This window comes from Rhipicephalus sanguineus, chromosome 9 (assembly GCF_013339695.2).
Source record: "Rhipicephalus sanguineus isolate Rsan-2018 chromosome 9, BIME_Rsan_1.4, whole genome shotgun sequence".
Taxonomy (NCBI): domain Eukaryota; kingdom Metazoa; phylum Arthropoda; class Arachnida; order Ixodida; family Ixodidae; genus Rhipicephalus; species Rhipicephalus sanguineus.
Window position 1 is genome coordinate 6488615 of NC_051184.2, and position 24145 is coordinate 6512759.

At 42.3% G+C, this 24145-nt stretch overlaps 1 protein-coding gene across 1 annotated transcript in view; it reads right to left on the reverse strand.

Annotated features, from left to right (window-relative positions):
- The window catches only part of LOC119404517 (uncharacterized), a 152304-nt gene that overhangs the window by 11003 nt on the left and 117156 nt on the right, over positions 1–24145 (reverse strand). Inside the window, 18 exon segments of the mRNA XM_049418906.1 lie at positions 162–1097; positions 2563–2689; positions 7388–7540; positions 8619–8744; positions 9535–9620; positions 11034–11145; positions 12248–12433; positions 13230–13359; positions 14763–14835; positions 15321–15397; positions 15399–15466; positions 15951–16025; positions 16457–16489; positions 16491–16578; positions 16754–16843; positions 18271–18349; positions 18436–18553; positions 19502–19676. Of these exon segments, the coding sequence (XP_049274863.1) occupies positions 162–1097; positions 2563–2689; positions 7388–7540; positions 8619–8744; positions 9535–9620; positions 11034–11145; positions 12248–12433; positions 13230–13359; positions 14763–14835; positions 15321–15397; positions 15399–15466; positions 15951–16025; positions 16457–16489; positions 16491–16578; positions 16754–16843; positions 18271–18349; positions 18436–18553; positions 19502–19676 (2732 nt within the window).

A 24145-nucleotide genomic window follows, 5' to 3' on the forward strand; every position in this document is an offset into this window, starting at 1 on the left:
ACTGAAATTTTAAAAAGTAGGTCTATTACATAAACTCGGGGGAAGTAAAACAGTCTAGCTCCTTTGTCTGTTTTCGTGATTTTGGAGAGCACAGTGATAAGAATTCCTTTCACAATGGCAAATATTTGCAGAGGAGTTGGCAGAAGAGCACGAAGACTTACGTCCCCATCCCGGTTGCGGGCTGCGTCGCACCGGCAAGCTGTAGCCTTCCTTCGAAGTCCTGACATCCCCACAGTATTCCGGCAAGAGGTACAGTGCAGTCCCGTCGGCCATCCCAGCCACAGGCTTCAAAGGATGCGGTGCTTGGACTGTGTAGGTCTGAACCGGTGATCCGGCAACCTTGTGTGGAGACCTTGACATGACCCTGGGTGACACCGGACTCGAACCTCGGCGTGGAAGCGTTCTGCCAGGGGAGCAGGGTGCCCCCCGAAAGTACTGAATGCTACCGTCAGGGGGGTGGGATATGGAGTGTCCTCGGGGCAAAGTCACTGTGTCCCAATCACTGGAGTAGCCATCGTGATAAGCAGCCGACAGAGGCCGGGTCGGCTGGACATAAGTTTCCTGATCGCTCTTGTAGCCCAGCTGTTCTTGCGAGTCTTCCGAGATGAGACGGTGCTGAAACTTTTCTGCGAGGCTGGCTCTCGATGAAGGCGGGTACTTGTCAACAGGGCGCCGTGGGATGCGGTGGGGTGATGATGCTATCGCATTACCCGGTGGCAACTCCGCCACGTCCCCGCCGTATTGTTGCTGCTGTTGGTGCCGCGTGTGATCCCATGAAGGCACGGGGCTGCGAGGTGGTGGCACCATGTTTGCGTGATGGGGATGTAGCGTGTTGCTGTACTGTGGTGCGGGCATGCTGTGCACAGCGACAACAGGCGGCATCGATCCTTGTGACACTTGAGCTGCTGCTGAAGAGAGATGTGGCGAAGCCGGATGATGTTGATGATGATGATGGAGGTAGAGGTGCTCTGCACTGGCTGCATGCAGCCCGGCCGGGGTTTGCTGATTCGCGTAAAGTTCAGAAGGCGTGGCAAGGTTGTGGGAGCTAATGTGAGGTACCGGGATGGGTGATGGGCTTGCTACTGCCCTGACGGTTTCTGCATCGGGAGCGAGTAAAGACACCTTGTATGAGCAACAGAAAAAAAAAATGAGGAAAAACCAGCGCTAAAGCAGACAGAAACACAACCTACAATATGCGCAAGAAGACTACGATTAGAGTGACTGCTGTAGCTATCCAACCTCACCAGTAAGCTCCTCATGATAAAAGAAAATTCCAATCCCCAATGCCACAAATTATTTTAAATTTTACAGGCAGTAGCCACATGTGGTTTTCCAAGAATTCTCTGTGATCCCTGCCGCTGCAGTACACTTGCCATGACGTTGGAATCAATGTATGGAGTGCTCAGTGAATAAAGAGACATCAGATCTAGTTGAGATGTGCTTTTGCATGATGGCCTGATGGAGCAAGCAGTTGAGCACTGATTTTTCAAGACTCAAGATGCTTTGAGTTCAAACTCTGCTCAAGCAATTCTGACTACTCTTATTTATCGATGTCTTAATTTATATATTCATCACGTCACATCATGACCTCGTAACACATGCCATACAACACACTCAACTGTGTAGTCATCACATACCAATGTAGTGGGCTTCAGTGTTCATGGAATTTGTAGCTGCCCCATAACCCACAACAAAGGTGAGCCGTAATATAGCAGCATGTTTTTCACAAAAGCTTTTGCGAGCAGGTGAGATTGCTTAGCTACAACACACTGTGGCATGCAGCAAGCAAGGACATACTTTGGTGCTGTCAAGTTAGCGGATAAGTAGGACACACTAGAAAAAACAAGCATGCACCCTTGAACAATTTTTAAAAGGAATAAAAGATAGTGCCGGTGTAACTTTCATTGTAACATGTTAGCTTTTTATTACTGTGTACAATAAAAAAAAATTCAGCCAGTAACTGTCTCTCCTGTCAAAATAGTACTCACAGAAAGGGCTGTATTGTGGAACAATTTCTTTATATGATGATTTTTTACATCTGTCTGGCAGCAGAACAATTTGTGGTCTGCACCAGTACACGAAATGGCATTTGTCATAATGTTTGTGCTGCAATGTGCTGCTGAATGTGTGTAATCCACTTACGATTGATTTAGCGTGCAAATATAGCTGATACGTATATGCCTTGAAAGTGTTGTTGGAACATTTCGAGGCAAACGTCAAAGTGCTGTTTCAAGGAGCATTTCAACGTGGTACTGATATATTTCAAGGCATGTGAGGTGCCTAGTGCAAGGCAAATGCTTTTGCTATCATCACATTTTGACAACTCCAGCAAGAAGAAGCCTTCATTTGCATACCATGTTTATTTATGCATGCTTTGGCTACTTCAGGCATGTGAATGGGGCACATTAAATTATATATCCGTGGAAATTATTGTTCCAGAATACTGTGAGCCCGGGACAGTGTTGAAGCAACAATACGCATGCAGTATGACTTATTAATATGAAGGTAAGGGTCAACAACAAAGCACAAATAAAGCACGAGTGGCCCTTTTGCATAATTTACCTAGGTCAGTGCACATTGGGAGGTTGTTGTTTGTTGCAAACGAGCTTTGAGTAGGTTGGTGACAGGCAAAGCTTTCAGCGGGCACGGTGTTATTGTCCTGCTGGTGCCTTATTATGCAAGGCTCGTGCTATATATATATAAAAAAAGGACAAATGAAACAACACCAAAAATGCAGCACAGTGAAACACATAGGGTTGCAAAGTGCACCTCCGAGTTGAGTTGCCCTCCTGTCATTGTTTTTACAGATGCGTAGCCACAGCCATACTTGTCACGTATTCATGTGAAGCTTCGGCGTCTTCAGTACTAACAATTATCAGTAACCAAAATTCATGTGATCTATATTATTCTAAAACTGCGACTGCCATTCCGATTAAACAAGAGATGGCTAAGGTAGACACAGAATTAAATCCCTTATCAGAAAAGTAAAATTAATTGTATAAACACCACTACTGAGGCTGGAGTAGCATTTGTAATATTATGATGTTGTAATCATGTTGATGACATCTTCTGACAGTGAGACCTTGTGCCACACAGAATTATATGTACTGCATATATTTTATACAATTAAACTTCAGTAAGTTTTACTGAAGTTCCTTTCTAGTGCAGTGGGTCCCTCTTTCTGTGTGTCTTCTTCGTGTCTTTCATCTTCTGCTGTCGTCAGCGCTTGTGTGTGTCGTTTCTTTCTTTGTGGTGCGTCTTTACGTTTGCGCTGTAAATGTACCTCTAGAATTTGGATGTAAAGACGGCATATATAAAAGGCTCGAATAATCCGAACTACGCAGTTCAGTAACACAAATCACCAAGGCTCTATGTGATCCCGAGCTCCAATACAATAGCTATCAATGAAACAGTCAAGACGGAAGGACTTTCAAATTATTTAGCATTCGATTTCATTACACTACTGCGACTACGGAAAGCCATATTTAAACTCTCCATCAATCATCGACAAAATACATCCGCAGAAAAGCTTGAATCTAGCCTCCCCTGCTTTCCTAATGAAAAGCTAAAATTGACATACATACAAACATAAAACAATGATGAAAGAAATTGAACCGGGAATGTTGCCGGGGCCAATGCTAGAGCCAGGGATAAAACAAGTATGGCTAAGCACACTCATATCAATGACTTGTAAAAGAGGAAGAAAGCAGTTTTATCGACATTATTGCACCACAATAATCTGTGGCCTATGGGACACCAATATACTATGAGGTGCAACTCTGTTACATAAGAGTGAAGGTGCACAGTGCATGACAATAAACACACACACAGTGCTCTTTTTTGTTGCAGCGTCACACAATTATTGCAAGACTGTCTTTGAACAGAGATATTTGAACCACACTTTTATTGCGATAGCAATTTTCGAAACTTCAGCGCACAACATACACACAAGATGATAAAACAAGAACATCTGTCCCATCTTTCCTTTGCATGTAAGCTCCCTGCTGAAACCTAGAAAAGCCTAGGATCGTCAAATGAAAGAGAGAGACACAGTGAATGTTTACAGGCCATGTCATCTGGGACTGAATGGCAGTTTTGTGTCAATCCAAGTGTAACTAAGGCCCGTATTCACAAACCAACCTTATCTTAACGCTATAAGGCAGCCTTTCGTAAGGAAGGGAAAAGTGCAAGGATAAGAAAAGGTCATAGTGCGTTTCATAAACTCGCCTTATTCGGTTTTAAGGCAGCCTTACGGAAGGCGGCCTTGTCTTCATAAGGAACAAGCATGGGAGCGAGACTATCAACTTTTAGTGGCTCATTGTTGGTTTATTAGCAAAAAAAAAAAAAAAAAAGCTGTATGCTCCTCAAAACAATAAGAAAAATGCAAGAACGCATCCCCGTGCAAGTTTCGGTAAGAACGTGCCTCGTCTGGCCACGCCGTTTGCCCCCTTTTCTTTGTTAACGTTTTACCGTTGTCATAGCAACCGGCGGCTCGTGTACTAGATGCACCGGCACAAGCGGATACAGACGCGCCGGTCCACGAAGCGCTCGTTTCTACGAGGGCACCGACAGTCGCGTAAGGTTGCGAGCGGTTTTTCTCCGTCTGCCTGCATGTGTGCGTGTGTGGCTGTTTGCGTGTGTCATACATATGTTTGTTATTGAGTGTGACAGAAAGGCAAAAACTGAATTTCCCTGAAGATCCAGCACTACTCATCGACTTGAAAGCGTCGCATTGTTATAGCGAAAAATTGTGATAGCACGCGGTTTTAGTGAAGGACTACACGAGAAAGTGGGAGCGGCTCAAAGCAGCAAGGGCGACGTGTGGCTGCTCACCGAGCAGCGGCTACGTGAGTGGAAAAATGGGTAAAAAATATCCCATCCTGTAGTGGAACACGTCGGCTCCCGCGCCGTATACCCTGACAGATTTTTTCACACGTTTAATAATGCGGTGCAGTGTGGCTCGGGTATGTCCACCAAGTCGCCATTCACAATTTCAAAAGTGCCTGCGCTGTAGAAACAGAGCGCCACCAGCAGCTGAAGGAGCGGTGCCATGGGAAAACCGGTAGTGGGGGCTCGTTTCCAGCGGCAAGCTCGGGGACATAGAGTGCTTGCTTCGCGAATCTGCTCAGCAACACACCGTCGCTGAACTCTTCCATTGAATTTTGACGGTTCACGAGCATTCGCAGCCGTAAATTGCACATATGGACACCGGTAGCGTATGTCACCTTTTCTTTAATAATTTTGTAAAGCTTCTTGCGTAATCAGCTGTAGCGCGCCGCATAAGTGGTGCCTTAAGGTACCTGCCGGGCTACCTTATCGAACGCCGCCTTTTCACGGCGATAAGGTTAAGGAAAGGTTGGATTGAGGCATAAGGTTTGTTTATGAAACGCGTTAAAGAGCCGTAAAGGTAAGGAGGGCAAAAGTTAAGGTTGGTTTGTGAATACGGGCCTAATTTTCCTGTTAATGAGCAAGCATTAAGAGCAGTGTGTTCCGCTGCAGAAATTCCTTTGATAGCCGAAACTTCAATGACTTTGGTCACTTCGGTAAACTAGGTACATGGCTGAAAAGAAGTAAAGAGTGACAAAATCCTGTCTGGTCGTGAAATAAAATGAATGAAGAAAAACGTAGCGCCAGCCAAAGTACTACATACAAACATATTCATAAAAATATGTTTCATAAAAAAGCACTTCATTCATAAAAAGAATTGTGAACAAGGTGTGTGGAAGCCGAAACATATTTTTTATTAATGTATTTTTACTTTGGTCGGCGCTGCGTTTTTATTCGTCCATGGTTGAAAAGAGTTTTGTCATAAACATTGATCACACAGGCAAGAAATGAATTTACAATAGCACCCATGTGGCCTTGCGATCCTACAACCTCATATTAGAAATTATTCCCATGCTGCGTAAGAGGGTCGGTGCAGATTTTGTGAACATACTTCATGTTCAGCTTTCACAAGACATTTGCGTATAAGCCCCATAAATTGAAATGCGAACAGGAACTCACTAATCAGAATGCCTTTTATGCGTAGTTACCAGTTACATCAAAATGCAACATGTAATTGCTGTTTAGCTGATTTGTAAGCACGTTGTGCAAAACTCAAAGCACATGTGTTGAAGTTTTAGTTAAGACAGTTACAAATGCAGGTGAGCCTTCAAAGAGAACAATGAATTGTTGTTGTTTATGGTGCGCCGTTGAATTTGTGCCAATCCACAAGGGTTAGAAGGAGAAAGCCATGATGATATCATAGGCACACTACTGTTCCAGCGTTTTGACACTTCATGTCTCTTCTCAAAATAAATGCCAGCTGCTGGCACGTGAATCGTCTTCAAGGAAGCAGACATTGTTAATCGTGAAGGTAATCACAAAGCCTGCGATGCAACACAGCAACTCTTGTGTCTGAAAATGCGTTAATTCAAGCTCCCCTTCCAATTTCACTGCTAATTTCAAATTTCTATGCCATTCAGGGAAAGTGCATCCCCCCTCACTCCATCCACCGATCATATACTGCACCCATGCAACACTGGCCTGCTTGAAGCCCATCCAATCCTGCCTAGCAGCTCAATCTCGTAAGCACCTGCACCTGAAATTTGACGTCACAATGGAATTTTTTCCCCCACATAACAATTGCACTTCAAACTTCGCACAAGACCCCTATGGCAATTTTCAGGGTCCTGCGAGCAAAAGCATGGCCTTCAAGATCTGTATTCCAAGATGGTACTTACAAAGATGTAGTCCACAAAAGTAAGGCCTCCGAGAGCTGTTGAGTTTTCTCATCATCAGAGGTGATTCCATGCTATGCTTTCCGCGATCTGATCGCATTGCCATTGTGTTTCTTGTGTTTGTGAGCCGTCGGTGTAATGCACCATGCCAAGAATGAGAGCGAGAAGGCTTCTGAGGAAGTGTACATGTACCCCCCCCCCCCCCCCCCCCCCCCCCCCCCCCCCGGGCAGGAAAACGTTGCTGCTGCCATCTTGAATTCAGGTGCCATTCCGGGAAAGCACCCCCCTCCAATTTGCCGGTAATTTCGACTTTCTGAGATGGGGGCGCTTGCTTGGGATTTTACAGTAGGCCAACATGGTGCTGATTGCAGCTCGGTAATCAGAAGAACTGAGCGTTGGGTGAGTTGGTATTGCATTCCGGATTGCATTTTGTGCGAAAAACACGAGCACGAAGGGCTCGGCTCGTGGTTCTTTCCTGCGTGTTCATGTTTTTCGTGCAAAATGCAATCCGAGTCAGTAATCAGGGCCAGCCAAAAGAAAAGTGACACGCTACATTGTAACAGTCTCACATTAAGGCTGCATAATAGTAGTACCATCGTACAGCCAAAATGCATTATCTTGAATGAAATCCCTACTCTTGCAGATTGAGAAAAGAGCCAACTCACGGGCCTGTCGGTATGCACCTGAGCCAAATCGGGGGGGTTCCCCGAGGGCGACGTTGGCTGCACAATTTTAGCCTCGCGAACCACCACTTCGGGTGGCTGCTTTTCAGGGCCTGGCACCTCTGCCCTGCTGAAACCCTCCAAGCGAGATGTCGGCTGCAACATAAAGATAAAATGCACTTGAAAACACCATTGTACGATTTGATATGCACAGTTGTAACAAACACAAAAGAGGGGGGACTGATCGAGGGCTTGTTTCTTTTTGTTAGACGCAACCTAGTGAAACCAACAGACGATGAAGCTAGGGAAGGTATTGGGGACGTTACTCGCATGTTTTAACTGATGTATATTAATTAAGTCATAAATGTGACAGATATAACAAGGACGTTTTGTGCACTTTCTACGCTGAAACAAGTTAAACCCTGTAACGTGTGGTGTGTTTCTAAACACAGCTTGCTGGCATGTTCAATCAGATGATGTGAAAGAATGCGGCACGATATATTGTGTAACATGACGTTTCACATGTCCAGATCAAATTGAAGCACTTTTCATGCGTAAAAGTTCCAGCACACAGTAATTATGACATCCCTTCTCTAGAAGCTTTCAGATACCTTACCTAACTGCGGTTCATCCCGGTCAGCACAAGAGGTGATTAAGAAGCTGCCTAATAGGCTACTTACATCAAAACGTGAGACTCGCCACTCCCTCGGCTAGGATGCTAATTTATTCCGTCCTAGTTCGCCCTAAGCTGCAGCACACCTGCGCTATCTCGGACCTATAATCATATTAACATGCTTGAGGCTGTTCAAGATTGTGTAGTTAGATTTTATTTAATCAGATTACTCTTATTTCACCAGTGTTTCCACTCTTGGATAAAGAGATAATCTCAAACTATCAACTTCGTGGCGAATAATTTCTCGCTTCTTTCTATACACTAAATTTCATCGCAAGTTTGCATCATTTCAAATATCATACCTGTAATACACCTTGTGTCATGTAATACCCCTTGTCGGGGCATTTTAGGTACTACAATAAGAAAAGGAGGCATGCAAACACAGGGTGAATTAATCTAAAGGCGAAACTAATTCCAAGCAAATATACGGCACAGTATATACTATACACAGAATCCTGTACATCAATACAGAGAACATGTTACAAATATAGATATGGTAAAATTCTTAGGAGCATAAAAATCAGAATATTCACACAACCCAGGAGGAAATGGGACGCCTACCTGTGACACAACAACGTTTCCAGCACCAACCACATCACCATTCATCTGCCTACGAAGATTTCTCACATGCCGTGCACGCGCCTTCAGTTCTTTGGGGTAAGGAGTTGGTGAACGGACGAGACGGCCCTGAATGGACAAAACAAGAGTGAGGATCGGTTAGGCTGAATACAGTGTCTACACGAACATAAACAAAAATGTAATCTGCCTCAAGGTGCAACTTGTGTACATTACACCGGTAATGTACATTACCTGTGCATTACCTATACATTACACGCAATGTACATTACCTGCGCATTATGCAAGACAAAACTTCAGAGTACATTACACAGGTCCTACTCCAAGTAACTTGCAAGAAAAATGTCCAGGAATGTATAGCAGTGAAGAGTTGCTTTTTGATCGACAATGGAAAATTACAGTCTGATTGACTCATTGACTGATGAATCCACCTACAGGCCGACTGATCAACCGGCTGGCTGAATGGCTGGTTGACTGTCTGACATGGTTCGTTGTCTTAAAGCCAGATCATGGTTGAGATATGCAGTATGGTGCAAGGCCAGACATTACTCATTATCACCTAGGACTGCTAACGTACACGTTAACCTAGTAATGCTAGACATTTGCACTTCACCATCCCACTCCCTTTGAATGTGGCCACTGTGACTGGGAATCGTACCCACAACCTCATGTTCCGTAGTAGAACAAAAGACAAAACAAAATTAAAGAAATGCAGACAGGAAAGACTGCAGTGATGTTTTACGGAAACAGGAAGTGTGTCCTGTTCTTAGATAAGACATTTATCAAATTTTAAATATGTCTCATAATGATGCCACAGAACCGAATCCCACAGACTTTGATGGCGCAGGTCTCATACGTTGCCACAGCATATTTGTTGTATTGCAAGTGAACACCCACATACCGGTCGATCCACATCAGTGTCAAAGGCAAAAGTGATGGTGCCTCTCCGTTCACTAGGCGCACCGTCGTTCTCCTTCACAACAGCATCTGCAATGGGAATATACAATAGAACTTCCAACAAAGTAAACATCAGAAGTTGTAACTAGCATAACGTACAAAGAAAAAGAAAGACCTTTCAATCTTTTATGCAACATGCTTACTGCACGATTATAACTCTTGAAGCATCCTTTTACAGTTTTAATCAAACTAGAGATAGCATTTAGAGAAAATGTGTCGATAATAGGGCCGATAAAAGTGAACGAAATATCAAAAAAGGGTGGCACTGACATATGGGAATAATAAGCCTGAAGAGAAGCGGACACGGAAAAAAATGATATTATTGAGGTCTCCATGTCTATTTCGGCTATTTAAAATAAGTCCCCCAGCATTTAGCACTGGCTTAGTACTAACGTTGAAATCTTAGACGCAAATTGCATTTTGCAGTCGACGTCACAAATAATGTAATTGGCATTCACATTCATAATAAGGAAAAAAAAAAACAGGTTGCTTTCATCTTTGAATACGGCCCACAAGAAAGAGAATTGAACAGCCCAGAGGTCAGCCAAAGCGATCTTCAAGAATATTTGCAATGATTCTGACGTTTGTGCAATCGCTTATGTTCTAGGGAGAAAACAAAAAAAACCCCCAAGCACGCTTCATGAATTGATGGTGATGCCAATATTTGGTGCTGCCAAAGTTTGCTTATAGATTTGCAGGCGACAGCAACTTTTCCGTTCAATCAGACGTTGTTTAGATGCAAACAGTTGTGACTCCATCAAATTAACCAACAATGTAACCATGTACCAATGCCAAATGTGTTATGTGCATGGACACCTGCAAATACTGTACACAAAATGTATTTTCGTGTGAAAAAATAATTTAGGAAAACACTGGAAAGCTGGTCATAAACTCAGGAGAATTGCTCTGAGCACGTCACAATTACTATGCAGGTTGGAGGCAAACATTTAATTGCATTATAACATGCACAGTCCATACACTCAAACCTCGGTATAACGAACACTGATATAACGAACTATCGGTTATAACGAAGTGAATGAAGAATATTCTTGTCATATATATAGAGTGTTACAAATATACATTTATAACTAATTTTCGGATATAACGAACTTATTGTCATGTCAGATATGACTTTGTTATAATGAGGTTTGAGTGTACTTGTTTGTTGTTCACATCGTTCACATTCTGGGGAAACACCTCATTAGTATTCAAGCTGGTATATCTTCAACATTTTACTTCACCGGAAAAACACGCTTTATACGTCACATTATGAAGATGTTAAATAAGCCAACGAATAGTTTTTAAAAATTTTCTGCCAGACATCAGTGGCTGTGAGCTTTAGGGCACTGATTTGGTGTTGCTCCGAAATATGGCTGATTCTGTACACTACTACACTATAACACTCCAAATAACAATTTCTTATGTAAAGTCAATGCAGCGTACTAGGCTTATCTGGGTGGGCAGCTGATGATTCCTGTGGCAGAAGGAAACAGGTGAGTACTCGCTGTCCTGTTTCACGGTCCATGTCTGACTGCAACAGCACCAAGGGCTTTGTCTGGAAATGCATGCAATGTAAGTAGTTATTCCAGTTGCCAATGTTATTTGGTGCAATGTACGCAGTAATTTCAGTTGCTTTATTTTCGGATCAATAACGCAGATATGGAACTAGCATGGTGATGGGAACCGGCCCAAGCGAATCGTACTGTCCACAAATATACAAAAAAATCACTGGCAGCAGCTAGTTACATAGACTACAGCACCAGGCAGAGGAAAATGGTCATTATTGTCATGCGTCGTTGTTCTACACTTTGCCAGTGTTCATTTTTGCCATGTTATCACCATTAGTTGTCACTCAGTGCAAGATAGGCCTACAGTACCTAAAACCTCTTGACCATCGTCACCAGTTCTCTAGAAAAAGATGCATCTGATCAGCAGAAACATGAAATGTGTACCTTTAGCACTTCGACAGCATGTGAGCCAATGATTAATCTGGATCGGTATCAACCAACAAGACAACTTATATCAAAGTCCACTATTTTTTTTTTCAAGTGTAATTACAAATGGCCATAAAACAAAGGTTACCTTACGCATACGTCAACTGAATAAAAAGCTTCTTTGCAGCGTCTCTTTTAGCCAGTCATCTGGAATTCCTGTTTTTTTTTTCAAGTTTTTCTTTACCAGCTCCTTTATAGAGGTCAGCTAGGAGTCCGTATAACTATGTTTAAATATGTTTCTTATGTTTCGTATAAATATGTTTCTTTTTCTTTGAGACAGTACCTTAATGGGCCTCTTTTACTCAAATTCTGCAATGAGGTACAATGAATATTTCTACTCAAATTTAACTACATTTACTAGCATACTACCAGTACTGTTTAGCAAGGGTTGATACTGGTTGTTCTAATATGGGCTAGAGTTGGCTAACCATTGGGTGAATGTCAGCTAGTGTTGCCATTTATAGGCTAAGTAATGGCTAGGGTTAGCTAAATGTTAGCCAATGTTGAATACTGTTTGTTATTTACTGTTACAACAGCAACGTCATCTTCATTCCATTCGCAATCAAATGATTAAGCAGTCTAGCAAATTTGAGAAGAGTCTGTAAACCACGGCCACATTTACATGTCGTAACAGTAGCACAGTAGCGCAGTCTGTGGTGTTACCTGGTTCTGGGATAGCCAGAGTGCATGAAGCCCTCCAAGCTTGGCCAGGCTGACGGGCAGATGTCTCAGCTGGTTCCCGCTAAGGTTCACAACCCGCAGGCTGGACAGATGTCCGAGCTCGTCTGGAACGTTACACAGCCGGTTGTCTCGTAGAGACAGGACGCGAAGTTTGGCGCAGCTACCGATCTGAACAAAATTGAGTGAGAGGCAAGAAAATCGTACATATTTACATATTTAGTGGTCAGAACAGCCAAGCGAAAACAGTTCAAGCTACAGTGCATATAATACCCAAGACCAGTGATTCATATACACGATCAAGGAAGATTCCTTCATGACCTATAAAGGCACCAGCCTGGCAGAAGCTTTCCTTTCTTTATGTCGACAGGTTAGCACTCAGGGACACACATAGCTATGTACAGTCACGTAAAATAAAATTATGCATTCTTCTGAAACATTTTACCCCTTTTGATGTTACAGAGCAGCAACAAAATGCACTGATGGAATATAAGAATGAAGATACACAGACTTAAGACTTCATGACTTGAAAGATTTAGCACAATGGCAGCATTTGCAGTTACTATCACTGCCAAAGGCACCTGGACGTTTTGTGCATTCGCTAGATTGCACAAATTCAAGCGTGGCAAGAATTTGGTGCACAAAAATCTGGCAGGTGGCCATGACAGTAGTGGTAGCAATGAGCAGAAGCTAAAATACATTAAACTCCGTACATTTTATGCATGAATAAGAAGGATTCAAATGAGTGCCAATAAGCATTCGCTGAGGCACCTATATTTCAATAACTTCTCAGCTTCCCAGCATGCCCCCTCTGTTTCCGAATATTCCATTTCTTTCACAGGTGAATAAGGATCCCACAGAACATTTGAGGTTGAGCAATGACTGCTTTTGAAAGCTGTCAGTTCCAGATTCATTACATAATGTTAAACGATCCGTTGGTGCAAGCGATTGACGTCGTCTGACTTACTTCTGGCGGAAGGTCCTCCAGAAGGTTGTCATCAGCCATGAGTATTGTCAGGTTTCGAAGAAGCCCAATCGTTGAAGGCAGTGAATCTATCTCGTTGCTGTTAATAATGAGCTCCTCGAGTTTGGACAACCTAGAGGAATCATGGAGCAAGAATACACGCATGTAAGCATGCGGAGCAATGCAATTTTCTGTTCGGTCAGTCAAAAACTGGTAATGGTTGTCTAATAAAAAGCTTCAAACCTGGTATATAGTATTTCTGAATACCACTTGTCGTACTGAAATCGTACTGGCACATTCAAGGCCTAAAAACACTCAACCAACATTGTCGCGTGTCATACGGTGTGCCACAACCTTGAACACCAACAGATAAACTGAGAGCTTCAGGCTAAGAGTGGTCTTAAAGGGACACTAAAGGCAAATATTAAGTAGACGTTGATTGTTGAAATAGTGGTCCAGAAACCTCGTAGTGCTGCTTTTGTGCCAAGGAAGTGCTTATTTTGAAATAAAATCACGTTTTTAGTAGTCCGCATCGCGTTAGCGCGCTTCAAATCTCCCGCCTGAAAATATGACTTTCATACGTCACTGCTGCCGTGCCCAACGTTGCCCGCTTTTACTGCGCGGCTGCCGACACTAGTAGCAGCCGAGCGGAAGTAGCGGGACCCACAGTAGCAACAACGGCGCTGCGGCAAAGACTTGCTCGAGTGGGCACATTCAAAGCCTTCACCAAGTTGCGGTTGGTCTCGTAATCCTCAGTACGAAAGTGCAGCGAGCACACACGCAGAGGTTTTGACTGTTTAGCACACTGGCGCAATGGCATGACACTAAGCCACTTCGAGCGGGTTCATTCCGCGGCACCCAGTGAAAAGACAAACCGGTTTCCTTGCTGCGCGCTCGTGAGAGCGACTTTCACGAGCGCGCAAAACACGCACGGCAGTACGCGATCCCGAAACTACCACTGAGACGGGCGAGGCGCAGTTCGGCGAAAACGGAACCTTTGAACTACGCGCGCCGTTCCCCATGGCAACGCCACGGGGGTTTTGTTTTCCATGAATCAAGCGGAAACGAACAGACAGCATTTTATTACGTCTTTTGATGCTCGGAATGTTCTTTTTTTACTGCTGCTAGTTTGATTACTAGTGATTTATTGTAGGCCGACTTCCCTACGTCATCGGGATCACTTCGAAAATGTCCCACTCGTGGCGCTCATCATGTGATACATTTAGCTTAATTTCTCGGTAAGTAGGGCATTGCTGTTGATAATACTGCCGTTTTAGAAGTTGTCGTACATTGGGCTTTCACTCTGACATAAATTGTTATTTGCCTTTAGTGTCCCTTTAACCACCTGCCACGTAGATAGAGAAGAGTTGAACACCATTGAGACCCTAGCAAAAGGATTTAACAGCTGTCCAAATATATAGTCATGCAAAGCATCTCTGGCCTCACAATGCTGTAAATAAACCATGCGGCCTTGAGTCTATAGAGATAGCTAAACAAGTTGGCAGTATTCACTATAATAAAAATCAGGATACTTACTGTCCAATGCTATCAGGCAAGGTTGCTAAGTGATTGTCATCAAGGCGCAATGTTGTGAGATTCTGCAAAAAGCCTGTAACATACACCAAATTATTTGTCAGTTTGGTGTAAGCTGTCCCAGCTCACTCAATATAAATGCACTTGTGTAGACATGTACTTCCATAAACTGTGCAGAAATCTAGGAATTTCACAGATTTCAGCTGGTGAAGGATCATGAGCGATACTGGGTATATCGATAATATAATTTAGAGCGAAGTGGAGAGTCCGGTGAGATGTGATCTCATCAGGCATTATGACGAAGAAAATGATATGGTCATTATTATTTCAAATGTTATCAGTATATTAAAAGCACCTGTTTTGTTTCCTTCATAATCAAGAATCGCAACAGTGTCAAGAAATCGCACAGTACTGAAATGATGTATAGTCAGTATATATCTGCAAAGCTTGTCAAAACTGAAGTGATGAACTCGGAAACAATGTGCACACCCATTAATGGTTGGCAGCATGCAAGGCACCAACTGCTTAAGCAGTAAAAGCTAAATTGTATGCAATGCTTACCAAGCGTCTCTGGAATCTTCTGCAGCTTATTTGTGGTGAGTGTGAGATCAGAGAGCATGGTCATGTTCTCGATTTCAGTCAGCAATGAAGGAGATGCGATTCCGGCTGGCATCCAAATAGGTGAGCTTGACGAGATTTCCCATGATCTAGCAAAAAATAAACACGTGCACAATGATGTTAAGACGTAAACCACTGCCAAGAAGAGAGAAACAAGCAGAGCTACCAGCCTTTCCAATTTATCAAGATTTAGGTCAGCCTAACACATTTCATAACACACATGCACATACACACACAAGGATACGTGCAAAAAGCTGCAACTGAACAACACTTAGAAAATGAAAGTAGCTTGCCAGAAAACACATAGCGGAAAAGCCCAATATGGGTGACAAGGTCCACTGCCACAAGCCTCAAATGAACTTGTTACTAGAATTGCTGCATGTTTGTAATATGAACAGATAATGTGTCTTTTTTTCCTATGCATCGTGTCTTATATCTCTTTCTTGTCACTGGAATATGCGACATTATCACATGTCCACGTTTTATATAATACCGAGCCATGGCCCAGCTCTTGCGTGGCTTGTACATCTGTGTAGTCAGCCCTGAAACAAATTCACAAAGAAAATGACTCACTGAAGGTAAAGATGTCAGTCTGTTACTGTCACACCAGAGCTCGGTCATACTGGGGAGGCTACCAATGACTTCTGGCTGTGAAATAAAAAGAAGACGCAATGCTGCTGTTAAATCTCAGAATGAGGGACAACTGCCATCTGCAACGGCTTACGTATAAAGGCGATTATGTGGATTCTTAGGTACAATGCATGTAAATGAAGTTTGACATACTTGATCTTTACAACAACTCAGCACTATAGGATTAAAGAACATCTAAGCGCTGGCACTCCCGCTAAATCCACGATGTAAGGTTCCTACTTACAGTGAAATATTCAATGGGGCACACAAGTACCAGCAATTAGATGCAAAATAAAACTGAAATTCAGTGCCTTAATCACTATCTTGCAATGGCATCTCGCAGCTGAGGCGTGTTAAGCAATTAAGGCAAAATATATCAAATAAGGAAATTATTTGTACATTTGACCTCAAATTTTCGAAGGATTGGGACTCGGACTTGCCGAACGTACCAGTTCTGTAAAGTCGTTCTGGCCAATGTCGAGTCCGAGACAGTTCTGTCAGGCGAGCCATGGACTTTGGAAGAACCTTGAGATGGTTCTCCCTCAGTTCCAAAATTTTTAACTTAGACAACCTGTAAATCAATAGCAATGAGTTACAAAAAAAGATAATGTAGCACACAAAATAGTACACTTCTTCTTTTCTATAGCAAATTGAATGGAACGTGGAACTGTATAAACTTCCTAAAGCTACGACAAAGAGGCGCACCAAACCAATAAAACTTGAAATATAAATAACAAAGCACATACCTCCCAAAATTTGCAGGAAGATATTCCAGGAACGTGTCATTCAGGTAAAGCTGTTCTATATTTAGGAGCTGCGTAAAGCCTTCGGGAAGTCTGCAATAGAAGTGCGATTCACTGTTATGATCACCACCAAAATGAAGAACAAAGCTGGATTTAATGACAGCTGTGGCTCACCCCTTGGACATTATTACAGTCAAACTCTATTTTACTTAGCTCTCGTCTGACATAAAAACACTTGCATTGCATCTGATACATCACATTAACCTACGTGAAAAGAGACACATGACTCTAATGACTCTAATGAAGGCCTTCCTGATGGTTTTTATGGCCTATAAGTGGCTTGTGTACTAACACGCACTAAACAATCCTAAAGCTAAACCATAAACAGTCTTGTAACTGCTGTTAACACGCTATCATGTGATCATGCCGATCACACGTGATTGGCACACTGACCTGCCAGCCTCGAGCCAGCGAAGCCAAGCCAGGGAACTGGTCAAAATGCACGAGCACATCTAGAGTGTGCTGTTTCAAGTTGATCTAAATTAATACTCAACATCATTGCTACAAAAATAGCTAAACTGAGCTATTGAGAGAGAAACATTTTTGCTTTTATGTAAGCGATATTGTCTCGCATGTTGTTTTTTGAAGCAAAGATGACTTTTAAGGACTCGTTTTTCTTTGTTAGACACAATATTAACACTTTGAGACACTATGTACACAATTGTGTACACCACTTGTTTTTGCTATTTGTATCGACTAGGAGCTAAGAAAGAGCGATATACATTAAGCTTTGGATGAATTGAACCTCCTGCATAATAAATTTGTCTTCATTTAACTTCATTTTGCAGTGTACTGTTGCGTATGATCACTTTGCTAAAGGCACTACCATATTCGACGAGTCTTTCGACGTGACGCTTCCCGCGACCCACGTCAAAAGTATAATTTTTCTTTGCTTAACACAGACATAGCCGAAAACGAATTCGCACTATGTTTCTAGCCTGAGATTTCATTCTATTTATGCAAAAAGAGAGCATGAATGGCTTCAGAATAAATAGATAATTAATTACAAAGTAATTAAGAATGACTACTATAACACACATAAATTAACGTATTATGACATAATTTTTGTAGCAATATAATATGGAGTGCCTTGAAATAACATTGTATCGATTTGACGCATTTACAGACAGTTCTTCATAGGTGGCGTCTGAAAGGGTTAATGAGAACTCATTACAGCATTACAGCAGTAGAGTACTCATTCATTACTGCAGTAGAGTACTCAATGAAATAAAGCAGGCCAACCGAACATTTACATTGTTGCATCTGATAATTTGTTACATCAGCATTCACTGTACCAAGGTTAAACTGTGCTGCCAAAAAGTGTTTTTAATCAAAGATACTATAACTACAATGCTGAGAATGATCCACATTTTTTTTTTTTAAACATGTTGCCGAACGCGGCAAGGTTAATTCCTCACAATGGCAAATAATCAAGTGCCAAATGAAGACGTCATACTCACTTTCCAACAGGATTCACACTTGCTTCTACTATGGACAGGCATTTGCATCCTTTGATGTTGTCAGGAATTTCTATCACATCTAAAACAGACAAGAGGTTACTTCCCACTCATGTACAAAAAGTTTACGTAACATTTAGGATATCATCCCACAGGTGCAGTACTTACTGTTTTTGCTAATGTCTAATTCTTCTAGACTGACGAGTGAAGATAGAGCGGGAGGTAGAGTTTGAATGTCGTTATCACTTAGATTCAATTTTCTTAATCCATGGCAGTGAAATAGCGGCTGGAAAGAGAAAGACAGTTTTTCATGTGAGCAGCAAGCCAAGGCACAATTCACAAAACAAATTCACAATGTAACATCTACGTCATTGTAAAGCACCCTTAGTAGGTAATTATTAACAACAGCAACAACAACAACAACAAAAGAAACACGTTAGTCAAAAGCATACGCAAACAATGCTGCTACAAGGGCTGCAAACACTGTTCTCTAAATCGATGTGTGATCTAGAATTTATATATATATATATATATATATATATATATATATATATATATATATATATATATATATATATATATACATACACACACACACACATGTTATTTTTGTCTTTTTGCACGTTTCCTCAGTACATATTGTTGCTTCACATTAAAACTCAGTAGTGCCTGTCTTGCATTCTTCATTTGTATTTAGGTAGTTTGCTTTGCGCTGTCAATCAGAAACTGTGAGAATGACAAGACAGGCCTTTTCTGTCTTTTCCTTTTAAATGATTGTTTTCTTTTTCTAAACACATAAAATGTTTTAAATATGTAAGTTCCACATAGCCCAACTTTCTGTCTTTAGTACTGTTTATTTTGCAGTGTGAAAAAAAAAAAAATACTCCGCAAACATGTTCAGTGTTGTTCACCCAGTGCATATCAATATCAAATCTATTATGTCGTGACAAAGCATGAGATCAAGGTACATTAACAATTCTTAGAGTTCAGATGGCAGTAATGTGTTTAGTGAAGATTAGCTGCATGGTCAGAGACCACACTATGCTGTGCAGTGTCATGCATCTATACACAATCGTGCAGCGCCTGTCGACTTGCATTTCAGTCTCACACTTGACCTTGCCTGCAGGGTATGAGCATCTTTCCTGGACATGTTCCGCAATGAAAACTGCCAAGGAAGTTTCATACGACTGAAAATAATGCATAACACAGATTGATAAGATAAGTAATAGCTAACCCTGGGTAGGTCTTTGATCTGGTTTGCATTGAGATACAGCTCCTCGAGTGTGCGCTCATAGTTGAACACCTCCGAGGGAACGTCTTCCAGGCCGTGGTGGGCGTAGTCCAGGACCCGGACTTCCTCTCGGGCCGGCCGCAGGCAGGGGCAGTGCCGGAACACTGGGCCCATCCCCCTGGACAAGCCAGGAGCCTCACTTAACAACTTTCATTAACCATGGGGCTTGCGAATAAGCGATAAGCTATTCGAATAAACTACATAGCTGGTAAACTGCGAACCTTAAGATTCATCAAAATTCCGTGAAAATAACACCAGGGCAGGATCAACCATAGAAAGCCAACATGTAATGAAGCCGAGAAAAGCGTTATCATCATCATTATTATAATCTTCAGCCTATTTTACGCCCACTGCAAGACAAACTTCTTAATTCCGTCACTAGCGGACGATATTTCTAATTTTTAGTTGAAAAGTAGTAATTATAGACGAAGAAGAATGGATGAAAAAAAACAGGCATGGGTGAATATTCAGACAAATATTACAGTATTCGAATAGCATCAATGCGAGTTTCAATTATTCGAAATTTCGAAGTATTTGAAATGAACAAATAGACGTATATTTGCCGGCATGTAACCCCCCTGTAAAGGCAGTTTCACTGCAGCATGGGTTGCTATGCCGTGAAACCACCAATAAAAAAAAAAATCCGCACTGCTGCGAAGCCACACTTCAAGGTTAAATGTACACCTTCACCACGATTAATTATTATTTTTTTTAAGTTTAAAAGCTTGTTATATGCCCTTATATGTGCTAAGTAAAGTAAATTTTAAAGCTTAACCTATATTACCGCTTGTAATTTGCACCGTATTTTGCTACTATTCAAAGTTAATTCCACTTCACGTTGAACAACAAAAAAAAAGACATTCATGCACGCCTAGATCGGATTCTTAAAAATATTGCGCAAGTTAGCTTGGTCAAGGCAAAAATGCTCTTTTTTTTAATAATATGTGACATATACTATACGAACTATTTGATTCGAAATTATTCGACCGAATCACTATTTGCTTCGAACCTCAAATTTACTTTTCATTGATACCTAGAAAAACAACTTGCCACCAGTGGGATACCAACCCACAACCCTCGCATTACGTGTGCTGTGCGCTGGCAGTTCTGCTAGGGCATTTTCCCAACCACTACCTTGGGTATTTCTGTTATGTTTAACTCAAGGAATGTTACACAGCGCCACTCGCCCAGGGTTACACAGAGAGGACATTCCAACTCAATGGCCTGATGCTCGACAGAATACTGCTGCAGCCATTGATTAGTTGGAGCAGGCAGAATAGTTCCGCTGAAGCGAGGATTATAAAAACTTACATTTGCAAGCGTCTCAACAGTGGTGTTCCAGAATGAACTGTAAGAGGAAAAATGAGTATAAGCTTTCGTTAATAAAACCTGCACGTAAATCAACAGCACAAAAATGCATCAATCAATCAATCAATCAATCAATCTTTATTAAGTATTATACATGTAATGACCGGCCATTATTACACAGGTAGGACCCCAGAGCCCTTTCAATGATTGTGGCGGGGGTCAATTTTTAAATGCAAGTGGTTAGTACAGAAATTACGTTTTTAAATGAAGGAAATCAATATGTAACTATATCGAATACTTTAAGGGGGAATGAAAAGAAACTAAGAGGGCTGAGGTTTGTTAAATGAAGGTTCACTGCCAAATGTATGAACTGTAGGGCATAACACAACATGAAAGTGAAAAATAAACATTTGAAGGAGGAGATTCAAGAGGTAAGAGAGCCCAATAGTAAGGTAATTCTAAGATTAGCTCACTTTATTTTAACGTTAAAAGGAATCTGCAACACTTCCTCAACATACTGAGTAGATTTGCTTAGTCACTACATAACACTGCCATAAAGATCTGATCCGAATATTTTTCATGGAGGGCTTAAAGTCAGGGGGGCGAAGGGGGGTGCTTGGAAGGGAGAGGGGGAGGGGCTCCACCAAAATTTTGTATTGATCAGCAATACATGCACACATACACAACTGCCTTCTCTCTCTCTCTCACACACGCACACGCACACAGCAGCAGCAGCCCATGTGGGCTGGAAGTCCTCCCTTGACCATAGCTGGACCCACCTTAGTTAAGCACTGCATATTTCATGTAAACCCAGCCAACAGAAACGGTGATTTTTGTTCCCACATTTTTTTTAATATCCTCACACAGAAGCCAACGAACGCAAGTGATCCTACTCGCACAGCGCCACAGAAGCGAAACCGGAACTATACCACAACGATGATGCGGATGCCCACAGGGCGACGGGACCACGTGGTGACGAATACCAGCGCACCAACGCTGCCCTTAGAGATCACGGGCACTCGCGAATCTCGGGGAAGATCCTCAACGCATACTTTGACGTTCGCCCCAAACGCATTCCATGGTTACTGTGCCCATAGGCGTGCGCAGTGTTCACCATTAGTGGGAGGCCCTGTTTCAACCCAGCCCCCCCCCCCCCTATTCCCCCGTTGGTCGGGCTCGAAAGAATACGAGCTCCGCAATGGATGCAAAAATTAAAATGAAGTGATGACGTGCTTCTCACAAAGGCCTGCCATTGGTCCCCGGCTTTCCGGGGTAAATGTAGTAAACAGTTCTTTGAATGCAACAGTCAGGGATCGCCATTATCGCCAAAAAACATGCGTAGCCATAACTCTGCGCATTAAAAAATGACGTGAAAGGTCCGACTGATCGAGTAAAGGTGTATGGGGCAGAATTGGCGCTCCCCATTAGATCCGCATAGAACATCTCAAAGAAAGGCAGGCTGCGATCACGGAGGCCATATGCATATCGCTGAAATGAGGCCTAATGAGGTGGTGGTGCGATGTGAGCATCATCGCTGATCACAGCTTGCCATGGAACCTGTGTAATGATGACGCCGATGACGCATCAGTTGTAACATTATAGAGAAATCTCTATCACTTTCGCACGCTTCCAATGGTGGCGACGTCGGTCTCAGAAAAACCGAAACTATGCACTCGCCGTGAGCTTGAAAGTGAACGCACGAATGACGAAAAATGGGACTGAGAGGAACAGGAACTTGTGTCGTTTCCAAATGTCCAACGGATGTGCAAAGCACCGCACCTTCCCGTACAGGAGAACCCCGGGCCGCCACGAAGCGGACGGATAAGATGTAAAAAAAAGTGGTAAAGGTAGCAACTTTGCGCAAACTGCATTTCGTTGTGTGTCTTCCGTATCGGTACAACACCCGGTCTTTGCCTATGTATTGCTCCCGTGGAAACAAATTCGAGCTATATCGCAACCTCTACAGTTTCTTGTAAACACACCTAATTATGGAATCCCCGCTATTGACGCATTCCTTCCACCCTATAGAGTGTCTGATTAGCGGCCTGCTGGATACATTTTCATTTTTACTTAGCGCGGTCGATGACATCTTGCCACCTTCTCTTAATCCGATCTAGTTTCGTTGGTGTTCACGGCTGCTAAATCATTCAGTCCTTTTAATTAACGTAATTGCAGGAGAACCAAAGGAGATACTTCACTCGACCTCATACGTGCCAGACATATCCAAAGCACTGAAAGGGAAACAAGGTTATCAGCATACAGTCTGCACCGAAGTATAGCAGCTCTGTCCCACGAAGCAGCCGAAGCAGTGGCATAAATCATGGAGGAGGCACCTCTTTTGAGATTTATCTTCAAATATCATGTTTAAATCGCTTGACAATGAAGCATAGCGCCCTCTACGCAAAACCCAACTCTGAGATCTGAAGCCCTCCCAAAGAGCAGAAACGAAGGGCAAGATTGAAAGCTGCTTTTCGTTGCACGATCCTTCTGAAATACTACGGGTTGACAAACCGCAACTGGTTTATTATGCTGGGCTTTAAGATGCAAATTAAATAAAGAATCCCCGATAATCTACCGTCATCAGCATATGTCGACGATTTGGTGGAAGCCAAATCTACGTAATGTTTACAATGCTGAGTATAATGCAACAACCACAGGCTTTTTCCATAAAACCCGTATTATAACAGCCCATAAACTATACTATTATCGGCTGAGTTCTAGATTTAAATATGAAATGAGAAATAATATACGTAATTTAGATACCCTAGCACATTTGGAAACAAATGAGCATTGCTATAAAACAAGACACAGAGAGCATTGGAATGTTGTCACACCCCGTTTGAATACTGGCATAGAGCTTTTGTGTTATTCTTTACCATCGTTGCTAAACCATCTTCAGTTAATTATGATTTGTTTGGATGTTTCTTAGCAAAACTTACATCGATGTTTGTAGAAGAAAGGTAATTTCGTTTATCGTGGCGTTGTATTGTATTGTATTGTATTTTTTTTCTATGCATTTTTTTCAGGCTGTTGTGTATTACTTTTATTGTGCACTGATAATATGTTTTGACTTGTTCATTGACTGTTTTTCTTTGCTGTTGGCCACACGCCATACATTACGGGCTGCGGACTAGTCAAGCCGCCTATAGGCAGCTTTTTTTCCGTTGTCCTCCATCTGTAAAATACACGGTGGAAATAAAGATTCGATAAAGACAATGAATGCGATTGCTCAACTATGATCTTGCTATTAAATAAAAGATAATGCTCATTTTTTAAATC